The 25,247-nt window shown below is 36.7% G+C and overlaps 2 protein-coding genes across 2 annotated transcripts in view; both read left to right on the plus strand.

Moving 5' to 3' along the window:
* LOC134821263 (cytoplasmic dynein 2 heavy chain 1-like) overlaps positions 1-25,247 on the plus strand; it is a 55,630-nt gene that overhangs the window by 20,379 nt on the left and 10,004 nt on the right. The window contains 11 exon segments of the mRNA XM_063831976.1: positions 15,598-15,731; positions 16,163-16,333; positions 16,665-16,837; positions 17,062-17,242; positions 23,149-23,299; positions 23,446-23,563; positions 23,791-23,946; positions 24,089-24,234; positions 24,402-24,548; positions 24,707-24,854; positions 24,974-25,140. Of these exon segments, the coding sequence (XP_063688046.1) occupies positions 15,598-15,731; positions 16,163-16,333; positions 16,665-16,837; positions 17,062-17,242; positions 23,149-23,299; positions 23,446-23,563; positions 23,791-23,946; positions 24,089-24,234; positions 24,402-24,548; positions 24,707-24,854; positions 24,974-25,140 (1,692 nt within the window).
* The window catches only part of LOC134821283 (33 kDa inner dynein arm light chain, axonemal-like), a 71,046-nt gene continuing 59,932 nt past the window's right edge, over positions 14,134-25,247 (plus strand). Inside the window, exon 1 of the mRNA XM_063832004.1 lies at positions 14,134-14,163. The gene's annotated coding sequence lies outside the window, so the exon portion shown is untranslated. The remainder of the gene's footprint in view (positions 14,164-25,247) is intronic.

A 25,247-nucleotide genomic window follows, 5' to 3' on the forward strand; every position in this document is an offset into this window, starting at 1 on the left:
AACGTAACAGAGCAAGCGCAACAAATTTTGTGATTCCGGGAAATGAAACTAAGTATATAATGGTAGAAATTGAAGTTCAAACTAAATTGCGGTGAACCATTTTCCTATGAATAATACATATGACATGCTAATATTAGTCTAGGAAAGTCCAACGACCAGACTATAAATAAGATCATCACAAGCAAATACATCAGGGATAAACACTTTCATTAATCTGGAAAGTTGAGTGCAACAAGCCGTGTACCTATCATGAAATATACCACACGCTTATACACCAATAGAAGTAGATAACTAAACGCTTTTATTAGGCCCGGCCTATATTGCTCCTGGTAGGTAGGACGGTAGGTACAAGAGCAAATTCATTACATTATGCATGAACTGGAGCTATGAAATCGCGTTACTAAACGTTACATTACACAATATGTAAAATATAAAACTGCTCGGCGCAGTTTCATTTAATAAACTAGTGCCCTCGAACTTATGATTTGGGGGGACTAATTTGATCAAATCTGTTCCCGGACATGTAAACATATAGTTAACCCACGGGAACTCTGGTGGTTTGATTTGTGCGACTAATGTGCGACTAATATACGACGTATGTGCGACTAATATACGATATGCGGCAAATTTATGTATGCCGGACGGTGGACACAGAGTATACTTGATGAAAATAACACAGCAGAGTTTTGAAGCATCTCCATTCGACTTTACACGTGATATACTTGTGGTGTGTATTATCGTGTGATCTCCATCGTTTGTCATGCAGAGTTCATGTGGAAATCAACGCTATGACCAGCATCACGAAGTAACGTTGTAATAACGTTGAATGTTCAAAAATTGACGTTTCGAATACTCAAAGTCAACGTTCAACACGACAAAAATGTAACAAATGAATCTGTCATTTTCTGAAAAAGGGTTCACTTTAAAATCCAAGGTTTTTAAACACTTATGTCACATTTTTTGAAGGAGGTTTCTGGAGGCCGGGGATTGGTTCTGACGGTTTTTCAATGCTCAGTGAAATTTGGATAAGAGAATCCAAAATTTCATGAAATATGGTCTTTAAGCAGTAAGCACATTTGTCAGAAAACGGCAGAAAGGATTCACGCACTGTAGTTCGAACTACAGTGCGTGTCGAAATACAGTACGTGTACCGCAGAGAAACAATGTTCAAAATATCCGAATATTGCATTTTATTAACCATTAATCGAGTGCAGCATCGCAAGTTTGGTTCCTTTGTTGAATTTTATGGGGTCTCAATATGATTTTTTACCAATAAGAAGTGGCCCAGAAGTAACTACCCACACGCAACCCTTTAATAACTCACGTAATTCGTATCAGAATTGCTTACAAATTTCAGATAATATAAATATGGGTCAAACTTAGATTTCCTGAAAATGTCGTAAAATTTCATCGATTACAGAGGTTGTAGCACGCCACTCCCTCTTTATCTTTATTGTCACCATAAAGTGAGGACGTTTTGAGTTGGGATTAGGTGACGAAATTACTGATTAAGTGCAGAGGTCACGTATCAACAAGGGTCATAACTCGTCTTAGTTTTAAACAACCAACTTGAAATTTTAGGAAAGCACTTCAAATATCTGGAAATTTTGGAGTTGCATGTGTGTAGTTACTTCTGGGCCACCCTGTATATTCACATATTATACTTTACATATTTGATTATATAAATTTGGGTCAAACACGTTTAGTCGTGGAGCAGTTGGTTAACGCTTAAAGAACTATGATGAGTCCAGAAACTGTTCAGACGGGAGCTTAGTTTGGTAGTTCGCGACTTTTTAGCTAAAGACTGCACAAATTGAACCGCTGATATTTTCTGCGAAAGACGAAAGTAGGACGGGTTATAATAGATGGCATATAAATGATACAGTAGTTCTATTAGACACTGTGATACAATGTGGTTATTGTAAGGAATTAGGAAAGACACGTAAAGAAACTTGTATACAAGAGAAAACGCCAGACGGTCGATGGGAATAGTATATAGAGCGAAAGTTCAGAATAAAATATGAATTGTGAAGCCCGATCAATGTAGAATAGTACACAACTATCATCATACCACAAAAATTCCCCAAGCATCAAGATACTATACAATCACTCCGATTCAATTGCGCAAAGCAGCGGGATTGAAGCGCTGCCTTGTCATTCCACTTTAACTAATAATAGGTTCATTTTGAATTGCGGTTAAATTTAAAGGTTAAAATGCCTTATAAGGTAATGAACACCAGAACAATAGTATTATAGCTTTCCTCAGTAAATACTAGTGGTTAAATATTAATAAAAAATACGGTATATACTGGTGTTCATTACCTTATAAGGCGTCATTGTCATGTGATCCGTAAAACGTGACCTCATACCGTATGAGAGTACAACCACTAATACACCAAGACATAGCAAGAAAGATGAACAGGGTATTTTCAGTTTTTGTGAAATTATTTTTTAATGTCACAGAGAAATATAGGAATTAAATCGTATCAACCTGTAAAGGTAATTCGGATAAATACTCGTTTTTGTGCGTTGAAAATATCTGAATTCAGAGTAAAAATTTAAACCAGCTATAATCAAGTTAAATAAATTAAGATACAATTTACACAGCAATACAATGAGAATAAGAAATAATTTAAAGATGACGACTAATTGGTGCTGATAGCCCTAATTGTCTCTACGAATTGTTTGACTCATTGATAAGAGACTCGAAAGAAACTCAGTAGTACTTAGAATAGTATCAACAAGCATATCATTAGTCGCGTTTTCATCCTGTTCATCCTCAGCGTCATAGATAAGGTAGTTCTCGGAGCGATCATTGTTATTGACGGCTGATTTTAGAACTTTGTTCACAGGGGCCACTGTGGTTGCTGAGTTGTTGTTCACAGTGTCGCTCCAGCTCTTCTTTTCTTTTTTCTCAGTATCAGCACTCGATAGTTCCTCTTGTAGTTTAATCGATTTTCCCTGATTTTCAACTTGCTTAGTTTTTAGATCGTCAATTGTTTCCGCAGCTGATCTACATAGTTCAAGACTTGAGTTGATCATTTTCGTTAGGGATTCCATAAAGGAGACTAGAATATCCTTATCTAGATCAATCAACGCGATGGGGTTCATGTCGTGAAAATTTGTAACCTTGGCTTCTTTCAAAGCTTTGCGAATATCGAGGTTATACTTGGTGAACTCTTTTTCTAGATTGTTTACTGATTTCACTGTAAAATCCATCACATGAAAGGCGAAATTGATCGTTAAAAGCTTTTGTAAATTGTAAATGCTAAACAACCAATTTAACGTTGCGGAAGGTAGATATATTTATTGTCACTGAAAGCTCTACATACTAATTTCTGGAATTGCGGAGAGTAGTTTCACATGATGATGATAACCAATGCTTTATAGTGTGAACTAAACAATAACACGAACGGTAACTAGAAGCAAAATAGATTTACTTTAAACAAAAGCCAGATAGATTATATACTGTTCGCGAAGGCTCCAAAAAATGAATCACAGATCAGATATCGTACTTTTATAAGTCCGCCTCATAGAGCTACTGCTAGATCGAAGAAGAACTAACAGAAAACAGATGAAAATAAACAAGTGAAACAGTGTCGAAGTCGAACGAGTTTTCGAACACTTATTATATTTGCTAATTATTAGTATTAGACGGAGCTTTAGTCGTTCCCACTTACTTCGTGCGGTCCAGCGGTCTTGTTTATTCGGTGGAATACGATGTTGTGTGTACCTTAAACAAATCATAAAACGCTAAGGTGCAATCTGACAAAAGATAAATGAACTTGAAACTTTTGAAAACAGTTCTACAATTTACAAAGGGGTTTTAATTTTCATTTGCATACCAGACCATCTGAACAGCAGCATCAGTCTAAATTTCTGAACATTTTATTGGCTGATCAGTCATCGAGTAAACGTTTTAATAACTAGCTGCGTTTTATTAAAGGGCTGCGCAACTTTATGAAAATCAATGGACATCATTTGTCGAAAAGTCAGACATTAAAATGGTTGAACTGGTGCACACGATATTTAACAGTAACTCTGCCATTAATCGCCGAAAGTAATTTTTATTAAATACTTTTCAAATTTTACTGAGTACAGCAATTATAATTAATGATCATAAAACAGAACCGTTCGAAAATATTGCCCCCAGCTGTAAAATATGATGGGTACCCAAACACGGTAAACGCATAGTGAACTTTGTCCGCAATTACTTGAACCCATTACATCAAATATAATCTGAATCTAAAACTTTTATGAACAATTAATTGAGTTAACACACACAAATCAATGGCAAAGAACTGCAGATATAATACATAAGTCAAACAGAAACATCGGGGAGAGAGCTTGGAATATAATATTAATATGTGGTGAAGTGTTTAAGCAGTGTTAAATTGTGTTAAATTGTGTTAAATTGTGTTAAATTGTGTTAAATAGTGACCATGTTTCCGGGAGGCAAAGAAAACAATATACACGCCAACTTTGGGTTAAGGAGACATCTGCTGGAAGTAGGATAGTGGAAATAGCGTAACTTTATCAAGCGAACAAACATCATACAGTAGTAATGACTATCATAATACTGGTATTATAAATATGGGGAAATGTTACTGAGAAAAACGCTCGCATAATATACAGAAATCAAGAAGTTTATGTGTTTAAAATTTAAACAATTATCATTTATACCAAGAAACAGCGAGAAATGCTTAGTGAGTTTTCTTCAGAAGTTTTACCCTTCCAGTATTTTAGCCATAGAAAAATTGAAGAAGACCGCTAAAAGTCCCGATAAATGCCACTAATTAATGAACTTAATGACGGTGACCCTTGTCTGGCTCCATTAATTTACGATAAACAAACATTTGTATTCTCAGTAAAATGTGTTCGCCCAAACGTGAACACATAACAAGTAACTGTTAAACGGCTGAACTAAGAGTCTCTCGACATGGCAGTGCTAGTGAGTGGCGTTTATTCACGAATCTCTTATCGTCACAACATCTAAATTATATTACGACACACTAAACTGCTAAAAGAATGAAACAATTAGTTTTTACTCTTCATGATGAAAGTTTCATCATGAAACTCTGTAATTTTTTAACTGCAGTACCACAATAGGTACAAGGACAAAGCACTGCAGCTAGTTCAACTCATATAACAATATTATGTATTAATCAGGCGCCCCTTGCTGGGATCAAACAGGTGTATACTGTAAAGCGAATATTGCAAATTACATTTTAATAGATTTGGAAGCCCGACTTCCGAGGAAGAGCCGCCCGCAATGTATCAAATTTACACCAATAATTCAAAGTAATTATCTGCGTTACCGTCTATATGCCTTGCTCACGGTGTTTATGTGTAGTTTGACGTGGTAAGTCAGTTGTGAGCTGTCAGTATCTAAGATAGCTACTGTAACCTGCTCTAGACAGAATTAATAAACTAAGATCAGAAGGAATTGCGACAGGTAGAGCTCTGTCAAATCATACTCTGTTTATTGAGTACACGCCTCGCTACAACGTGGGTATCGTTATATTTACTAGCAGGAACCCGTCTACCCTAAAGTGGTGTCAAGACTCGAGAGAATAAAATGGCACGGATATATCCATATATATATATCGTCTCGCTTTATATATAGTAAGATAACATGGTTTTTGAGCAAATCGTTTCCTCCCTCATTTACTGTACCGTATATAATGCAAACAAAATAGCACGTAAGTGTAAAATTGTACTGTGCAACATGGATTCTAAGCTCTCCAAGTAGTGGTATAAAAGAGCATCAAATGAATGCAATATATGAGTACCAAACACGACACACGTACATAATATATGCGCATAAACACGACACACAAACATAATATATGCGCATATTACCGCTGCAGAGTGCAGAACTACTTACAACAAGTTGAGCGGTTTTGAAATTCTTTCCTCCCTCAGGTCACGAAACTGAGCTAAAATTTTCAATCTAATTTATGTTTGGAGGTGTTTTGCAATTACGCTGTTACATGTATATTAGAAAATATTACAAGCGTGCCGACCACGCACACCTACAACTCTACAAATAGTACCGAGTGTTGCGAAATTTTCAAACTGCGTAGGAATACCTGATCATGAATACCTGATCCTGATTACCTACTCCTGAATACCTACTCGCGTCGAGGGCGTTGTTATAGCGAGGTACAACTGTAGTTACGAATATAACAGCATGCACTGAAACTTATAGAATATGTATAAATATAATAACCTAAAAATTAGCCCATATAAAGGTTCTTGGTGGGATATTGGTTAGTCTCGTATTCCACGCAGACAACTAGAGTTCAACTAGGGAGATCAATACGGTGGCTGCAAGTCGGCCACCGAATAACAATCAGAACAAAGATTCTACTAGGCCAAGGTGGCCAATCATAACAGAGATTCGAAAAGGATTACAAATCAATTTCTTTTATTCGAACAAAATAGTAAATATACCAATTTACGACAGTTCGAAAATGCATATAATATAGAAAGGGCCGAAGTGACTAGCACTAGCGGGTAGTATGTAGTCACAGGGATCGTTAAAAAGTGGCAGATTTGAGTGAATTTTATTATGTTGTCAGATTGTTATGACTTTTTGAGTCAATTTAAAAACGGTTAAACTTCTAGAAACAGAGCTCACAATTATCTGGGTCAGGGGTCTGGGTTTCATCGGGGAGCAAATTGGACAAATTACTGGAGGAATTAATGAATTCGATACCTGCTATGGTTTGATCTTTTCGTGAGGAAATGAGCCAGATATTGGACCATTTTAAGTCTTTGTAAAAGAACCACGCTCTCCTGACCTCTAATGAACTAATTTGTCCGGAGGTCATGCTTCACAACTACTACAAATGATTAATGATGTTATCAGACCGTTCTAAAGTTATTAAAACAAAAATCATTTCATCGCTTTTTCTGAGACACCTTCCATTGTCGCAATGAAGATTGAAGATGCTGGGACTTTTTTCTATTAGCTATTTCTTTGAAGTTGCATATCGAATCTAAATTGCTGGGACTTTTTTCTATTAGCTATTTCTTTGAAGTTGCATATCGAATCTAAATTTAGATTCGATATGCAACTTCAAAGAAATAGCTAATAGAAAAAAGTCCCAGCAATTCTTACACACTACACACAGATAAAAACGAGACGAAATGTAAAGATGCTGAGGTGCGTGTGGCACGTACAGACTACAGATTACAGAACAATTACATGTACAAATAAAACAAAAGCTTTCAAACCAAAAACTCGTACAAACTAAGTGTTCTAGCGAAGCAGTGCTTGTAATCGATTATATAATACTTCAAATAGGAAGCTCAAGGAGAAGCTGGGCTGCAGATGAATTTTACTTTTGCGAAGGAAAATGATTTATAATGTTGTCAACTTCAAGCGGAGGACCGGAGTTGGCCTCATGGTGACTCCTGATTAGAAATTGCAGCAGCTGCATGACGTTTATACTTTTATATTAGAAATACTACTATAATTTGACATTTAAAGTTGATGTCTAGACCGTAAAAAACCAGCTCGCAAATTGCAGCTTTACTGTCAAATAGTACTGTAAATAGTACTGTAAATAGTACTTTAAAAGGTAAATAGTGCTGGCTAAATAGCAGCAGCAATTAATGTGACGGTACTAGATCAAATGAGGTACACAACATAAAAGCTCTATAAAGTTCTGGTAATCTGGTGGTTATTGGTTAAATAGTTGCTCTTAGTTGAATACACCAGATAGTGATCGTGATCACAGCAAATTTGAAGCGCAATTTGACTTTTTCAATCAAAATTTTGACATTTTGATAGCTTTTTAATGGTTAAAACTAAAAGATGTTGTTCAAATGAATGTTTTAAGGAGGCCTCACAAACCACACTAGGTAGCTAGATAAATACAATTAAATTTCACGTTTGAGGACCCAGACGTCAGACCGTCATTGGAAGATTCCAGCATTGACCAATAAAATCCCAGAATCACTGTCACGTGTAAAGACAAATATTTTTAGCACCAGAATTCACATCTATGAGCGTGCCACAACGGCTTATTTTAATATAACCTTAAACGTTAGGCGTTTTGTGTTATTAACTCCTCCCGCTCCGCGATACAACATCACACAGAAATCGTTCCATTATATAATTCAACTTAATTTAAACGGTCAAAGGTGACCTTGTCGAAAGTCAAGTAAGGAAAGCTCACGGTTTCAAACCACGTCTCAAATTTGTATCTCTACCCAGGCTACTTTGAAGGTTAAAGTTGACGTTCTATTTTCAAGTAGTTCCTTTGATTCACGATGTCAATCCTTCGCATCTCGCCGATCTGCGAGAAGATGCGCGGCCCAGTAGTGCATCGCGCTACAAGTAGTTAAAGTTCCTCAACCCGAACGTTGACACAAGAAGGTCAAATTCATTTGGGCAAGCATAACAGGTGAAGTCGATATCGCGATCATCTCCTAAATTATAGTCCAACAAAGGATACGACGATACTGATAGACTGCAGCTCATATCAACAAGATCTACCCGACAACCCAAACTGTAACAGTCTGCAAGTCTGGCACGAGCCAAGCAGATCATAGTTCTTGCGCATGGTTTTAGCCACTTCACATAATATTTGACCAATGCGCGTCGTAGCAGTAGCAGAGGTCCTGTGATACGCTTCCTCAGAACACGTGACACATTAGACCAGTGTCCAGTGCGCAATCTAATATAATAAGTCAAAGACAAGATATCACTAAAAAAACTACACTTAACTGGGTTGAATGAAATATAAAAGGTGGGATATAAATGAAACTAAAAGGTGGGATATAAATGAAACTAAAAGGTGGGATTATATAAATAAAACTAAAAGGTGGGATATAAATAAAACTAAAAGGTGGGATATGAATAAAACTAAAAGGTGGGATACGAATAAAAGGTGGGATTATAAAAAATGTGCAGGGATTATTTACTAAGTGCGAAAAAACAGCGGGAAAATAAGCGGCATGGATCAAAATTACGCTGCCCCTTTTTTTCTATCCCGTCCCTTAGAAGTAACCGGAGGTGTTTAATGTTTATAACGGAATGATACGCATATATATCTTAAACAAATAGTAAAATTGCATCGTCGGGTCTCAACTCAACAAAAAGGTTCAGTAATAAATGAAAGCATATAATATATGCAATATTTTTAATAGGTAATATTTGTTATAATATATTATGTATATTGATATACTGCAAAACCTTAAGCAGTTTAGCAGTTCAACTTTAGTTAGCAGTTAAAGTTACGGAGGAAGTACCCAGTTGATCACCGCTAGATAATAATTAATAACATCCTGCCTGAAATTACTGTTGCAAAGTGTAAACTACTGATTTAGTAGTTACTAATTACTAATTTAGTAGTTACTAATTACTAATTTAGTAGTTACTAATTACTGGTACTAATTAGTAGTTTACAGCAGTTATGACCTTCTGCAGAATCAAGTTTCTAGACAGATGGATACAAATTACAAAGTTATTCAAAAAGTAAATCGTTAAAAACACCCTTGATACTTCAACAAATTACTAAGTTATTCTAAAAGTAAACCGTTAAAACACCCTTTATATTACATTATACTGTAACACGATACATGAGTGCCTGTTAAGTGTTTACTCATACGGCCTGAAAAAGGGAGCAAATATTTAACTCGAATATTAGAGAAGGGTTTTTCTATGACAACAGAATTTATCAAAAGTAAAATCAGACGATAGCACACTCTTTTGAGAGTAATTAAGTGACATTGTACAGCTTCACTAGAGTGTCCTAGAACATCTACCAAACACTAGCATCTACAAAATACATGAAAACGTATGTGTTTAATGATCTAAAGTAATAGTATAGAAACTATAGATCTAATCTATATTATCACTTCTTTGATGCGGTCTGGTATATAAGAACCGAAAAGGCATAATACCTTCAAGGTATAATACCTTTATATTAAGCCTACAATATCACTTCCGCACTTTCATATAAGACAACGCCCAAGCATAAACGAACAAATCTTTCGTATGATGATATCACATCAAACGTTGATAGCGACGAGCAAGGACCGAGCAACACAACTTTTACCTCAAAACGAAAAATGGCTACCTTCGAGCTTTTTATAATGCTACACACCACCGCTAAATTTCACTGCCATTTACCTGATAAAATATCTGTGCGCATTCTTTCAGACCCTGTGCCACTGTTCTAAATTTATGTAAAGAGATTATAAGATTTATTTAAATTTCCTAAATAGTGTTATTACATTTAAATATGTGCGTATATTTCCAAATCGACTGCAATCAAACATTTTAAAGTATTATTGTGCTACCCCCGGGTAGTGCTCCTCAATCAATCATATTCTAACTGACAAATTCCGGACAAATTCCGGACGAATCTACGGACAAAGGGACAAATCTACGGAAACAATGTATAAAAACAATGATCACACAGTCTGGTGGGGTTTGATTATAATTATTCAATATTTTCACTGCCATGTGGTCAGACACTCGTGTAATGTGGATATTGTGACTCATTATCATCGAACTATAGTTATCTTAGAACTCTAACATTTGCTGTAGGAATGACAGACAGATCTCCTCTCTGTGGGGTGGTCACACAATGTGATGGCCCTTTTAAAGCTTAACGAATCTCAACATAGGTGTTGTTTGTTTGTTTGTTTATAGAACCCGTCCCAATCTCGTTGGGAAATGACTAAACTCAATTCTGAGTATGAATACGGGTGGTACCTGCAAGTATATTCAATATTCATTAAGCATTTAGAGTTCTGTAAAACCGCAGTTACAATTGTGATAGAGTATTTTTAGTATTTACGATCGATATCAGATCCCTACATACTTCCAAAATTTAAATCTTCAACCTTCTGTACAATGTACTGGAATGTTTTAAAAAAAGTGGTAATAAAATCAACGATTTAATTTTTAGGAAAGTAAAATTAATTCCCTAGTTTCTTTAGTCAGCTTCAAAGCCGGAAAATCACAGTATTTTTGAATGTGGTTTTTGTTCTTATTCAGTTCTGTCCATATTTCCTCGTGTAATGTTCAAAGTTCTCAACATACAGGTAACAGTACAATGATGTCGCAGTATTCGTGAAATTGTTTCTAAAAGTGGCTGTGCCCAGGGTGACCACTAATTTGATATCCATCCAAATTTGTAAACATACTAGCACAATTATATCTGCAGAATTCTAAGCGCTTAATGAATACCCTCGCAATATTCACTCAAAGCTGAGTTGGATCATTTTCCAATACGAGATTGGGACGGGTCACAAACACACATATAACAACAAACAAAGTAGGCCAAAATGTTTACTTCTCGCGACGTAGGCTTTTTAGAGGAACAGAAAAATAATCTGCAGCCAGATAACCAACACTGTCACTATGAACACTACAGATTGCCCAAAATCTGCTCACATAAAACAAAGAAATGACATTTCTGATTTCTGAAGAAAATAAAAACAATGAATGATGCACTTGATTAAGTCACAGTACATTAGGTGCGTGGTTTCCGCAGAAATGCCGTCTGAATAAATTAATGCTACCTTGAATATCAAGGTGTTTCCTCCAACGTGAAATGAGCCACAACATATAATTACAACATATAATTACATTATAAAAGATATTGATATAAAAATTATATCAATCCAAAAGGAGAATGACAAACGCGACGGGTTCTGTCATAATAAACCACGCAACGTCCTCCAATAATAAAGTCCTTTTTAAATAATATTATTATTAAAGACATATATATTTTAAGACTTTCCCTTCCGAGTTTAGGTATTCAATCATTGTAATAATCATTGATACAAAGCCAATGTAGAAGCTATTGAAGCAAGCTTCTAAAGTCAAACCTTTCAGTCGGCATTAATAAATACGAACAAAGCCACAAAGTGAATCACATAGCGAAACTAGAGATTAGGAAGTAGAGACAAGCTTGATATAAGTCGGATTGTGGTATAAAGTTATTTGAATAAGGAATATTTGGAAGCATAATCACATTAACAATCCGGGTCGAGACATGCAGCGCAATCAGGATGCCACCCAAATGTAGCTACATTGTTGAGATATAAGCTGTACGAGGGGTCGAGACATGCAGTGCAATCAGGATGCCACCCAAATGTAGCTACATTGTTGAGATATAAGCTGTACGAGGGGTCGAGACATGCAGTTCAATCAGGATGCCACCCAAATGTAGCTACATTTTTGAGATGTAAGCTGTACTTAGTGCTTTATAAACGTTATATGCCTCAATAAACTGCTGTCAGCTGTCTCAAAACATCACGTGGACTATTAGCAAGTAATGATGAGGATAATAAAGTGCAATATGGAATTAGTCAATCTCGCTGCAAGGAATTATTTGGTTGAGATGCGGACGGTACACAAACAAGAATTCAAAGAGTATGAACTCATGCCTTTATGGTCTAACACTCCAAAACCCGAAGACTCTTTATATTGTTATTATATTGTTCAAGAAAAATAATTTGTCAACTGTTTAAGGAAACAGAGTAACTATGCGGAAATGAAATCGTCACGTTTTTAATTTATGTCCTAATATGGCGTTTATAGTTGCTCTTTACTGTCAATCGGCTCGTTTACCCTGCATATATATCCAGGTCAGTGAGGGAGTGGTTCATAATCTGCTGAAAAAAATTGAACGAAGCTAACTCTAGACATAGTTAATACTACTTCTTTTAAGAAAGGGACTTGGAGTATAAACGACCAAGTTTGCATAAATTTCTACCCAACCAAGAACTCAGGAAGCAAAGGTGGGTGCGTAAACTTTTGGTCTGCACTCTCCGATCCTGTATCACCCTGGATTCTTCTCGACGTATCTTTGTAAAAGTTATATACCTTTTAGTCAATCTCTTGCTACTCCAAGTCCCCTAAAATATCTGATCTAAAGTTCGTGCTAGTTATATATATATGAAATATGTTTTTGTCTGCTTTAATTGATACTAAATAAAATTGTTGTTTTCTTGAAATTGTTGTTTTCTTGCTGAAATTACTTAAGGGAGATTTTGTGGACTCTTCAGTTTTCTTAGGGATAGAGGCGGTAGTTGAGTGTGTCCCATATTCTAGCACATTGAAACTAATCGTCCGGTATACACTATACAGGGTGTTGATTTACTCTGGGCCACCTTGTGTATATTCTGATTTCGATCTTGGACCTAATATGTGGCAAGTTTGCTCCCTGAACAAAACAAAAAACAAAACATGTAATATACAATTTGAGAGAACATTAGAATGCCAACATCTACGAGGCTAAGAACTGGAGCACTTGCTCTTAGACAGGATGAATAGTATTCATAGCTAATGACTGCAATTTAGTACATTTTGTGGCCATTTAGAGGTAGAGTCAGATAGAGAGAGTTCCAATTGCGGGTGCACTTCTAACGATTTAAAACTGTAAATACTTGCGTCAACAGAAATCTGGTGCCGGTGCTACATTTCTGCTTTTATGTGGCGCAACATGTTATCACGTGGTTTAATATATTGTCACGTGGTTCACCATGCCGACACGTGGTTCACCATGCCGACACGTGGTTCACCATGACGACACGTGATCTGATATACCATGTTGTTACGCGGTGTATCATGTTCCCAGTTCCCACGTGCTTGTTAAATGTTATATCAATAATGAGAATGGCAACAAGAACATTTTCTGTACTACAATTTTCTATTTTCTAGTTCGTGAACTAGACACAATTTTCGCTTCGAAGTAGAGAAAGATGCTAATCTGAAAAGTCTGAAATAACCGCATTAGTCATCCGTAATATCGTCAAGGTTTTGCTGTCGTAACTTAGCAAGCTGTTGGGGTACAAGAACTAATGAAAATAAAACTTGAAAAGGGAACAACAACTGTAAATGAACCGTCCAAAAACTAAAGCTGTACGACGTACGTAAAGCTGTGCTAGAGCGCAACAGCACACATTGTCGAATCGGAAAATACCAATAATTATACTAAGTAAGTAAGTATTAAGTAAGTACCAATAATTATACTACGGTGAGGGTACAGTGTATAAAAAGCAGTTATATGGAAGTTTCGTGAGGTCGAGTTTTCAAGAGTTCAAATCAATTGTTTCAATGGGATAAGTGAGGTCTTTATCACAGACCGAATATAAACTAATTACAACACTACAAATCTATTACATTTATTGAGAATTATGTGATGTAAAGTGATGGAAATATTTTAAACGAGCATATCCTGTGCAAACCCAGGACAAAGAGGTACAAAGAGATGATCAACATTCAACATAGAGTAGAGGGACGTGAAATAATGACTTTTTGAAGTTCGTTTAGTTTGGAAATATCAATTAATGATACATCACGGGAGGTAAACTGTTGTCATGTTGTTAAACTGTTGTCATGTCGAATGTCGATAATGCCGTGGTAAACGTGGGATTTTGAAATTGAGTTCAATTCCCAGGAATTATATTTTAATATAATATATATAACTATATAATTTAACCAATTCAATAGTTTTGGTTAAAACCAAAACTATTGATATGGTTAGAGCTTAGAAACGGGTACGAATCCAAATTGATAATACCCTAATTTTTACACTATATTAATAACTGTAATGACTGGTTGTCGTGTCCAACACTTGTCCAGCACATGTCCGTAAAGATTGGTGCAAGTACCACTATTTGATATCGTTCCAAATTACTAAATATTCTAGACAATTGTAACTGCAGTTTTACAGAACTCTAAATGATTAATAAACACACTTGCAGCTTCCACCCGTATTTACACTCAGAGTTGAGTTGTACAATTTTCCGATACGAGATTGGGGACGGCTTATATACCCAACCAACCAATAACTGTAATAAATGTGAAGTTATTAACGAAAAAAATAGCCGTGTAGAAATACTGATAGTGCACAGGGTACAAAAGAAAGCAAACTCATATAGCTGCTGCGATGGCGAAGGAGATTAAGGGGTGCCATAATCTTGTTTTATGGTCATTTAGACCAACTATGGTATGGTAAGACAAGTCAAGGGGATTAGGTTCACCAGTCGCCTCTTGTTTAGTTCAGGTTTCTGGTCTGGTCTTTCTATAATACGGGCCATTAAAGTTGCTGATGTGGCTGTCCCAAACTCGTATAATAAATAACTGACAGAAATTAAAGACAAAAAACTGGGATTAAATTATAATGATAAAACTTCAGAATCCTTAAAACATTGTTAAATGATTGAACTATATAGCTATTTATACATGTGTTATCGAATCTGTGCATCAATCGCCATGAATTTGAAAATTCCATTCTTTTGTTCTCAATTGTTATTTGTTACTACAAAGAAACACACAATTGAATTGCCGTCAAAGTGAAAATTCCTGGTCTGAAAATATATATGGCTGTGTTTCACCGTCATATACTTCACTCAAAGCTTTTCTCTAATGTGCTTTTGGGGGTTTTCTGGCACTCAATTACGAGAAACTGAACAAAATTCTAACAACAAACGTCCAAACACCACAATATTTAGGCTAGATTTAATAGAGTTAACATTAAATACAACATCACTAACACCAGTAACACCCCACAACAGGCGGTTAACAACTCCAGCACTAACAGCACACTCAATATTCTGCAGGCTAGATTTGACAGAGTTGACGCAGAATACCGTAAGATAATGTACGGAATAGCGGGAGATCATCGCCTTGTTTCCCTCTGTAACCAAACATCTCTATCCGATAAACTCGCTAACATCCTCGATCAACTCCAGAGGTTTGAAATTTAGTAGTGCAGACAAGTCAACAAGTGTGTATATAGCTCTACTAACCAATCAGGTTGCAGCTTGCAGTATATCTGCTATAGTTGTTGTAATCAGAAATACGGACCGTATGCGGTATATATTATTGTAGTTTTCCTACATATCTAAGCAACCTTTTATAGTGAGATATCTCGGTGTACCATATTCATGGTTATCGGCATATTAGGTCTTTATTCATTTTATACAGTACGTGTCCCCTTGGAGTCCCTTTAGGGGTGAATTAGAAGTGCACTAGCGTTGCGTTAGAAAGTTAGAAGTGCGTTGGACCCGCTTATTTGGGACATCGGTCTTCTTTCATACGACCTAATTTATAATTTACTAATTATGCGAACAGCTATTGTGTCAAAATATGATTATCGTCCATTATAATTTTATTGCATTGCAGATGCCAGAAATCACTGAACGAATTCTTGGAAGAGAAGCGTAGTGCGTTCCCGCGTTTCTACTTTATTGGGGACGATGATCTACTGGAGATTCTGGGGCAGTCCACAAACCCTGTCGTTATTCAGTCACATCTCAAGAAACTCTTCGCTGGGATGTACGCTGTCGGCTTCAGGTACACAAACAGCTACGAAAATGTTTATTTCTAGTTCAATAATCAACATTTTTATATTTTATCGGGGGGGGGGGGGGGGGGGGGGGGGGGGTCATTTTACCTCATTCGGGCAGCCAAAAAAGGCAAAATTGGGATGAGGTAAAATGGAGGTAAAATGAGGTAAAATGAGGTTGACCCCCCTTTATCTTTCGAGGGGCATCTGGTGCTTAATTTTAATGAGGCAGGCTCCTCAATAAATACAAAATGTATCAATCAAAGGAGAGCCAACCAGCGTTACGTCAAAACAAATAGTTCTCTTATCTTGAACTAACAGAACATTCCACACACACAGTGAAGATAAGAACACGATAGTGAGCATGTACTCAGTGGACGGTGAGACGGTGCCCCTTGTCAGTCCTGTAAAGATAGTACCCCAAGTTGAAGCCTGGCTATCTGATCTGACTGAACAAATGAAACTTACTCTTCAGCATCTGGTCGTGCAATGCGTTAACGAACACAGGAATGGTACGTGCTTTTAAAATGTTTTAAAGATATTTCTTTCGTCGGGTAGCTGCAATTTTCAAGTTCTTACTTTTAATTATATACAATTTTGCTGCAGTTTTCAGTTTTCAATACTGGTCTAGTTTTAAAGTTAACAAATAACAAGATTAAACTTCAAAGCAAAACAACAAACAATCATACGAAGTTGGAGCAAAGTAAATTGTAAACCAACACTATAATCACATCAGGCTCAGCAAGTCCTACAAAGTACCCATGTCAAGTACTAAGTGTGGCTGAACACATCCTCTTTACTGAACGGTGTGAGGAGGCGCTAAAAGGTGGTGATTTAAACGGATATTTACTGGAATTAGAGGGACAACTGGACTCTTACACCAGTACTGATATTAACCCTACTGGTCCTGAAGACAGGTGAGAAATTTGTTATACTTAAATATTTAGGGAAAAGATAAGGAAAAGATATTATGGTGATCATGAGAAAATTCCAGAGAAAAGCTTGCGCCACGTTTTAGTGAGATCACCACACGAAAAAACAAGACCCCCTAATATAAGACTCTCTCTCTCTCTCGGTTTCTGGCTTCCTACTTTAAGAGGGAAGTCTTCTGATATAAGACACAAATTCAGTGGTCTGAAATAGAAAAGTTTGCATTTCAAGCCAGGAGTAACTTCAAAGCGATTCAAACGTGTCAATTGAATACAAGTCCAACATGCCGTGACACAAACCGTCCATGATTACGCCAGTTGATGAGCAATTAGCGAACAATTAATGGGAAATATGTCACAATTATTAAGGGAAATATTCAACGACTTGGGTTTAATTAGTACGGTTGTACGACTTTGAAAAGGGTGTGAAAAGGGTGGAAATAATGGAAAGGGTGGAAAAGTTGTATTAAAGATAGACTATTCGGATAGCAGTGGCAATTGGCCTGTGTCCGCTTGTTCTTACAAACAGAACAAGATGAAGAAACAATACGGGCTTTTTTCTCAGTACTGACTGCTACAATTTCAACACTCACTACCAGTTTTCTTTGTGCTGATGACAAACGACAATACTAAATTATTACATGAAATGTGGCGCGGAATTTACTTGTACTTCAACCTAGTATAATAGGAGATATCAATTAAACCGCACGGAGGATGGTACCAATAATTGCAAGAGGCAATTATTCAGTTATTCAGCGTGGCTTCATTGTTCAGTCATCTTTTTTACTTTGCTGTTTTGTGTTCGGTTGTGTCGTAATGGCAAAAACAATTTTCAAAAGTTATGGTAGTATCCAGAAAGTTAAATATTCGCGTGACGTCTGCAGCTCCCTCGAGTTAGGAAGTGGGCAACATTAATATTTAGTAAACATACCAAAATATGTTTCGTGCACTGACCACGTGTTATATAGATAACAAAATATTACAAGGTTAAAGTAAAACGAACTATCCAAAAATTGAGGACAAAAATTCTCAATTAATAAAAATATGACTTTCAAGCGCAATCTTTTTGGTATAAAACATTCAGATTTATGGGTTAGGTGTATATTAATGCTTTTGAAACAAAGTTACAACGAATTCTTCATGTAGTACATCCTGGGTTTGGACAGGATATGCCCGTTTAAAATATTTCCATCACGATACATTACATAATTCTCAATAAATGTTATAGATTTGTAGTGTTGTAATTTGTTTAGTATAATCGATTACTCCAGTCGTGCTAATAATATGAAATGAAATGAAATGAGGTATTTATATCCCGCTCATATGATTAACCAACAACACAAGGAAGGTGGTTAACCATGTCAGAGCGGCTGACTGTGATTGATGTGAGCAAATGTGTAAAAGTGAACTAAAGTATAACTCATCATAAGGCAAAGACAAAATTAAAACATCTTTTATTGTAAACCACACTAAACTAAATAGAAGCAGAAACCATACAATACATGTAGGTATAATAAAGGTATGATACACGTCGAACGAAACAACGTGCGACAAATTTGAAAAACCAGGAGGGTGAATCAGAAGTAACGCAATATATGACGGTTCGGGCGACGACTCTGAAGGGTGTTTACTAAATTGAGCAGAAAATGACTAATATACCTGATATAGGGTCGTTTAAACTGTAAATGCGTCAGATTTAAATCATATTAACGCAATACTATTCAGTCGCAGTCCGCAGCCTGGTGATACAGTCATGGCGATAGAATTACTAAAGCGATTTCGTTATCCACCAAGAATATGCAAATATGGTGTTTTATAATTATGATATTACTTGATGCATGTACTTCAGTTGCGTTCAGTTTGGCCAATCAGACATCAGTCTGATGCTTCTTACTGCGCCATTATTTGTCTTTATATCATAGTTAAAATTATTAGTCATCTCTGAAACTTTATTATTTTCTTCAGAACGGTCGCGGTGTATTGTTACATGGCTTTGGGCTTTTTAAGCCTTTAATCTCTCCACTTTACAGATACCTAGCCGTGCTGTATTATTATGACTACAGTTCTGCAGAATAATACTGGTTGTGAAGTGACTCAGTAATGACAATGTTATAATATTATAAGTGTAACAGTACAAAGTATATGTCACATTACGATAACACCATATTCGTACACTAAAACTGTGTCAATTTAATTCAAACAATCGAGATTAACATTCAAAATTTTATAATGAATTTTCTTCAAATCTTAAAAGTTTTAAAAAGCAAATATGACGGTAAAAAAGTTGTATGAAACTGAAACCTGGCGAAAGGAATTACAACACTCCAAATCTATGTAATCCAGTACTACTGGACCAAAATATACGAATTGTATCATTATAGAATATAGAATATAGAATATAGATTATATAGATCTATGTAGTGTACGTGTCGTGAAGAAGCAGAGGCTTTTGTTGTGGTTTTCTATAGAGTCTAGAACGAGTGATTCTGACTCCATATTAATTAATATCTCCGTGTAAAGGAAAGGAGATCACATTGATTATCAAGGCAGTTCACGGTACGTTCATCAAACATTGCCCGATACGAGTATGAACTGGCGCATATTATATATATCTTGTGTGGAATTCTTATACATTAGAGGTGACAATTACCCTGTAATGGATGTTATGAGGAATTCTTTGTCACAGGCTGACACTCGCAGAACCTGTCATTCTACCAGACTCTGCCGATATCTTAGTATTAAAGATTTTGGGTTTGATATATATAATCTTAGAGAATTGTCAATTTATAGAGTAGCGCATTTTTAACACCAAGTGACATATTTGTGTCATCTGACATATTTCTAGAGAAGAAGTGACATGTTTGACAGATAGTCAAAACAAATATTCCTATTTTGAAGCCACTACCAGTTAGCAATGACAGTTTTATCCAACTCAATCTTTAACAAAAACTCTCTACTCAACCTAGCTTTAAAATACAGTTTCCTGCCAGGTCTAATACAAGGCAATCCCTCTGACAATATCTTGTTTCTGATAACCCCGCAGTTAGGATCTCTTGGTAGAATACAAACAGTGAAGTTTCTTGTTTTGTCGTAGACCCAAAGTTCCCTGTTTACCTCCGGGTGTCCATCTTCAGTCCAGGGAACTTGTATCTTTACTATCATCTCCTGCTCCACCCCTTTGTACCTGACATTACGGATATTATGTTGGGATTGTGGAGTAATAGAATGAGGATTACTGAAAAGTACAAAAATAAAGCTGTACGGACACTCCGACCGGTCAACAGGGAAGGAAGTAAAATAAACTTTCCAAACGACAGAGGTAAAAAACGAAAATGAACCAACCTCCTGATAACTTCCTGTCTATCAAACAAGTAGGTCCTGCCAGTCTGATAGTTAACAAGTTTTCCAGTAGAGGACGGGGAACTGAGAACCCCAAACCCTGAGTTATCTGGGTCGTCAACAACGGGACACACGCTAACAACATTATCCGTGTCAAAAGATCCGTTATTATAGGAGGGGTCTGTAACTCCTGTCACATCAGAGGAGGGGTCTGTAGCCTCAGAGGAGGGGTCTGTAGCCTCAGAGGAGGGGTCTGTAACATCAAAGGTGGATTCGGTTATGGGAGTGCAGGTTATTTGATGATCAGACCAGTGCGCTCTCTGACATGTTTCGTTGCAGTATCGTACGGAGAGACATTCTCCACAACGCTTCATGTCGGGATTAGCTGCTCCGCAGTAATCACAAAATGTCATTTCTGTTACTTTAGTGGGAAGTTGGAACGTAAATTAATCGGAAGAGGGGATAAAGGGGGGGGGGGGGGGGGGGGTGGGGGCTCAACTTTTAGCGAGAAAGATACTCGAAAATTCGATATTTAGTGTTGCTGAGTCTATGTGAAAAATTCCTTCTTACTACCCCTACTACGTACTAAACATAAAAACCAGAGAAAAAGTGTGTGGTATGCTGTTTTAAGTTAACAGGTGGACTCAGGTTGTAGGAGGCCACATAGAATACATTGTGAAGTTCAGACTCGTGTGTTATTAATGAGCTGTAGAGAAAAAGTAAGTAAGTAAGTAAGTAGAGCTGTTACTTTTAATGAGATCTGAACTACTAACTTTTCAGGTCAAGGTTAGATGCTGCCGTAAATACTATTAATATCGGTCCACGCTTTCATTGGCAAATGACGCATTAATAGTTGCAAACATATTTGCGAAATAAATATCCACAAAATTTTCAACTGATAAGGCACAGCATGCGGAAATAACAATATCTAAAACATAATATAGAGTCGGTCTGAAACCAAATAATTCAGAAATGAGCACTGTAATAAAATCTTGAATTCTTCAAGAGACAGTCAGTCGAAACAAATGTTGGTAAAATTGATGAAGTTATGAAGTTCATAGTACTTTCAAAATTCATTCTAAGCGGACTTAGAAATAGCAGAGTTGTGTTATTTAAAGTTTGCCGATTTTGATGCCGTTTAACACACTAGGTCACTTTACAGCAAAAATGAGATATCTGAAAAAGCTAATCTGTATATCGTTTACTTTAAAAGATATAGCGATGGAAAAAAAACGAGCCATCACGGTATTTCGGCTATTACGTCTGAAACAAAGACGTAACGCTAGGATAAAATAAAAACTGTAACATAAGTTAAAAGCATATGGCCAATACTGTGTGACTCTAACTTTTTTAATGACTTAACGACCCACTCGGTTCACTCAGCAAGTGATTATCATCATAAACTGCGAAAAATCGGTTAAACTTTCGATTGGGTTATTATTGACCCAGTTGATCGATTTTAAAAGTTTAATCAACGTACTATACAGGAGCAATGACCAAGATATAACATGTTTCTATAATAATATTTGTAAAAGTTTGACAACAATGTATTTTATTAATCAATATTTAAAAATAAATTCTTTATTTAAAAAAAGTTGGAGTCATAGTTCACAAAGTATTGACCATATGTTTTTAACTTATGCTACAGTTTTTATTTTATCCTAACGTCTTTGTTTCAGAAGTAATAGCCGAAAAACCGTGATGGGTCGTTTGCGACCCGGACGAGTGGGCCGTTTGCGATCGCAACAGCGTCTAGCTCTGTTTGTGAACATCTGATTATCACAGGCTTTTCACAAGTCTCTAGTAAATCGTTGCCCACAACTATTTTGTTTTCAAAAAAATAAGCCTACATAAAGTTTTACTGTCCCAATCAAGGCAAGAAGTTAGGTGAAATACTTTCCAACTAATTAGCCTAATTCTTTAATTGTTAGTGATTAATTGGGTCTCGACTGGAAAGTCCATAATGTATCCCAATAAATTTTGAGCATACGTGATGAAGATTCGTGGCGTTTAGTATTTTGGTTTGTCCTCTATAGCCTCTAGAAAGGTGGCTCGTAAACGACCCTATCGTCCCTAATGGGTTTTATACAGATCTCCATAGTTTCCAGTGTCAACAGGGAATTCCGAAATGTTCCAATTTCTAGGAGCTGTCTGATGTTGACGCGGACTCTATGAATCCTCACCGTTGGAAAAACCTTTGAAAATATTTCATGAGACATGACATTTCGAAAATGGTTCCACTATGAGGAATCCCTATTCGGTCACAATTTATGAATTCACCTGCGGCCGCGATTTCCGCATTATATTTTACCTACAAAAGTAAAAGTTGCGCGCAGTCACTGTGCCAGTAAAAATAGTGCGCGTTTTCCGTTTTTCAAATTACTGTTATGTCCTGCTAGTAACCGCTCGCGCTTTCTATTTTAACCATTTCATACTGTAACGAAAGCTATTAAAGTCTAAACGTCGAAAAATAGCAACCATTTCACAAGATTAACTTTTGGCTCGACTTTAAGAGTCTATCCTTAATCATGATTTTACTGCTATTTTTGTTTCAGGGACGCTATAGTTCTGCAGATAAAACTACGATCTCTGATTCTGGATCTGGTTCATATGTTAGATGTGGTGAGAAAGTTAGCCAATGCTGGTGTTAACAGTATTGGGGACTGGCTCTGGCAGAAGCAACTCCGATTCTACCTTGTGAAGGATGTAAGTAGCCGAAATTTGATGTTACAGTATTACAATAATCTTAATTGTCAAATACAACCATCAGTTTGGATGCCAATTTTGCACCGTTACCTTTAAACTATAATCCGAGAGAGTTGTATCCGTGATATAACCCCCTGATGTTTCAGCAAGTAGTTATGAGAATGTGTGACACGGAGTTTAAGTACACCTACGAATACCAGGGAACAGCTCCAAAACTAGTCCACACCCCGCTCACTGACAAGTGCTACCTTACTCTTACTCAAGGTCAAACACAATTCAACTTTAACGGCAAATATAATGGTCTTTTTTATTGTGCTGTATAGTTTATTGCTTCTCTAAGCTGCAAATATATTACAGATATTCAATATTCATAAATATTAAACCTTTTCGGAAAATAGACCTTGCACATAATCAACGTGTTCAAACGGAAAGAACAAATACGAATTTCTGAAAGCAATAAAAGCAATATATAAACCTTTACTTTGCATCAGGAATGCACTTAGGAATGGGTGGCAATCCATACGGCCCAGCTGGTACTGGCAAAACAGAGTCTGTCAAAGCACTGGGTAACATGTTCGGTAGGCAAGTCCTGGTGTTCAACTGTGATGAGGGTATTGATGTGAAGAGTATGGGCCGAATTTTTGTTGGTTAGTGACTAGTGTATTTCGTTATTGTGGTGTAAATTTCATGTAGATCCGGAATGATTTCTTTAAAATATCGTAGACTTTATTTTCGCCTTTTGGTTTACAATTGAAAAAATCAATTATTCAATTACGTTTCCCACACTAGGTCTGGTGAAGTGTGGAGCCTGGGGTTGTTTTGATGAGTTCAACAGATTGGAAGAGGCCGTGTTGTCAGCAGTTAGTACTCAGATCCAGGTTATCCAGGCTGGCATCATGAGGAACACTCCAACACTTCAACTCATGGACAAGCAGGTTTGTGATTTGTTTTACAGGAGTTCTATCAGAGGTGAAACGTTTTTAGAACACTCTTCAGACTCATTTTTGTCTCGATCATTTTTTTCCATCAAAACTATTTTTGATATCTAAAGACATGATAAAAACTCTGTCTGAAGCACCTTTTCAAACCCTCATGATCTCAGGTTAAGTTGGATCCTAACACTGGAATATTTGTGACGATGAACCCGGCTGGAAAAGGATACGGTGGACGCCAGAAGCTTCCTGATAACCTGAAACAGCTGTTCAGACCTGTTGCCATGACAAAACCTGACAATGAACTTATCGCCGAGGTTAGCATTCTTTAGATATGTAACTTGGAGATCGGGTACCTGAAGCACTAGAAGAAAAAAGTTAGGAAACTATTTTCGGAAAACTACCGACTCTAGATCAAATTTAAAACATTTCTTACCGAAACATACTCCCCCCAAAAAGTAACGAGTCTTTACAGGTAATAATGTGCAGTGTTGGGTTCAAGACATCGGAGGAGCTCTCTGGTAAGCTGGTTGCAGTGTTCTCGCTCAGCAAACAGCTGCTATCTCCTCAACAGCATTATGATTGGGGTCTCAGAGCTATCAAAACCGTCCTGAGCAGCGCAGGTTAGTTCTGTTCTCCTTGTTGAAGACAATCCTCTCAAAAGGTAACGTTTTTGCTTACTTTCCTAATTTACAGCTTTAATGAAATAAGGAGCTGAATTCCTAATACGAAATCCCCCCAGGTAACCTCCTCCAGATAGCAAAACAAGCAGGAACTGTCACACCAACCATGGAGCAGGAAGTTTCAGTTCAGTCCCTCAGACTCAATACCCTCTCTAAACTTACTTTTGCGGACTCGAAACGGTTCGATTCTCTTCTCAAAGACGTGTTTCCTGGTATCGATCACAAGGTAACTTACTTTTCACAGACTTGAATATTCCGCTGACTTTTTACATTTTTGGAGGGGGTTAGATCTGGTAAAACAGAAATACTTCGGTATGACAATTTGCCTAAAAA

Source organism: Bolinopsis microptera, chromosome 9 (genome assembly GCF_026151205.1).
Source record: "Bolinopsis microptera isolate Bmic1 chromosome 9, MBARI_Bmic_1.0, whole genome shotgun sequence".
NCBI lineage: Eukaryota > Metazoa > Ctenophora > Tentaculata > Lobata > Bolinopsidae > Bolinopsis > Bolinopsis microptera.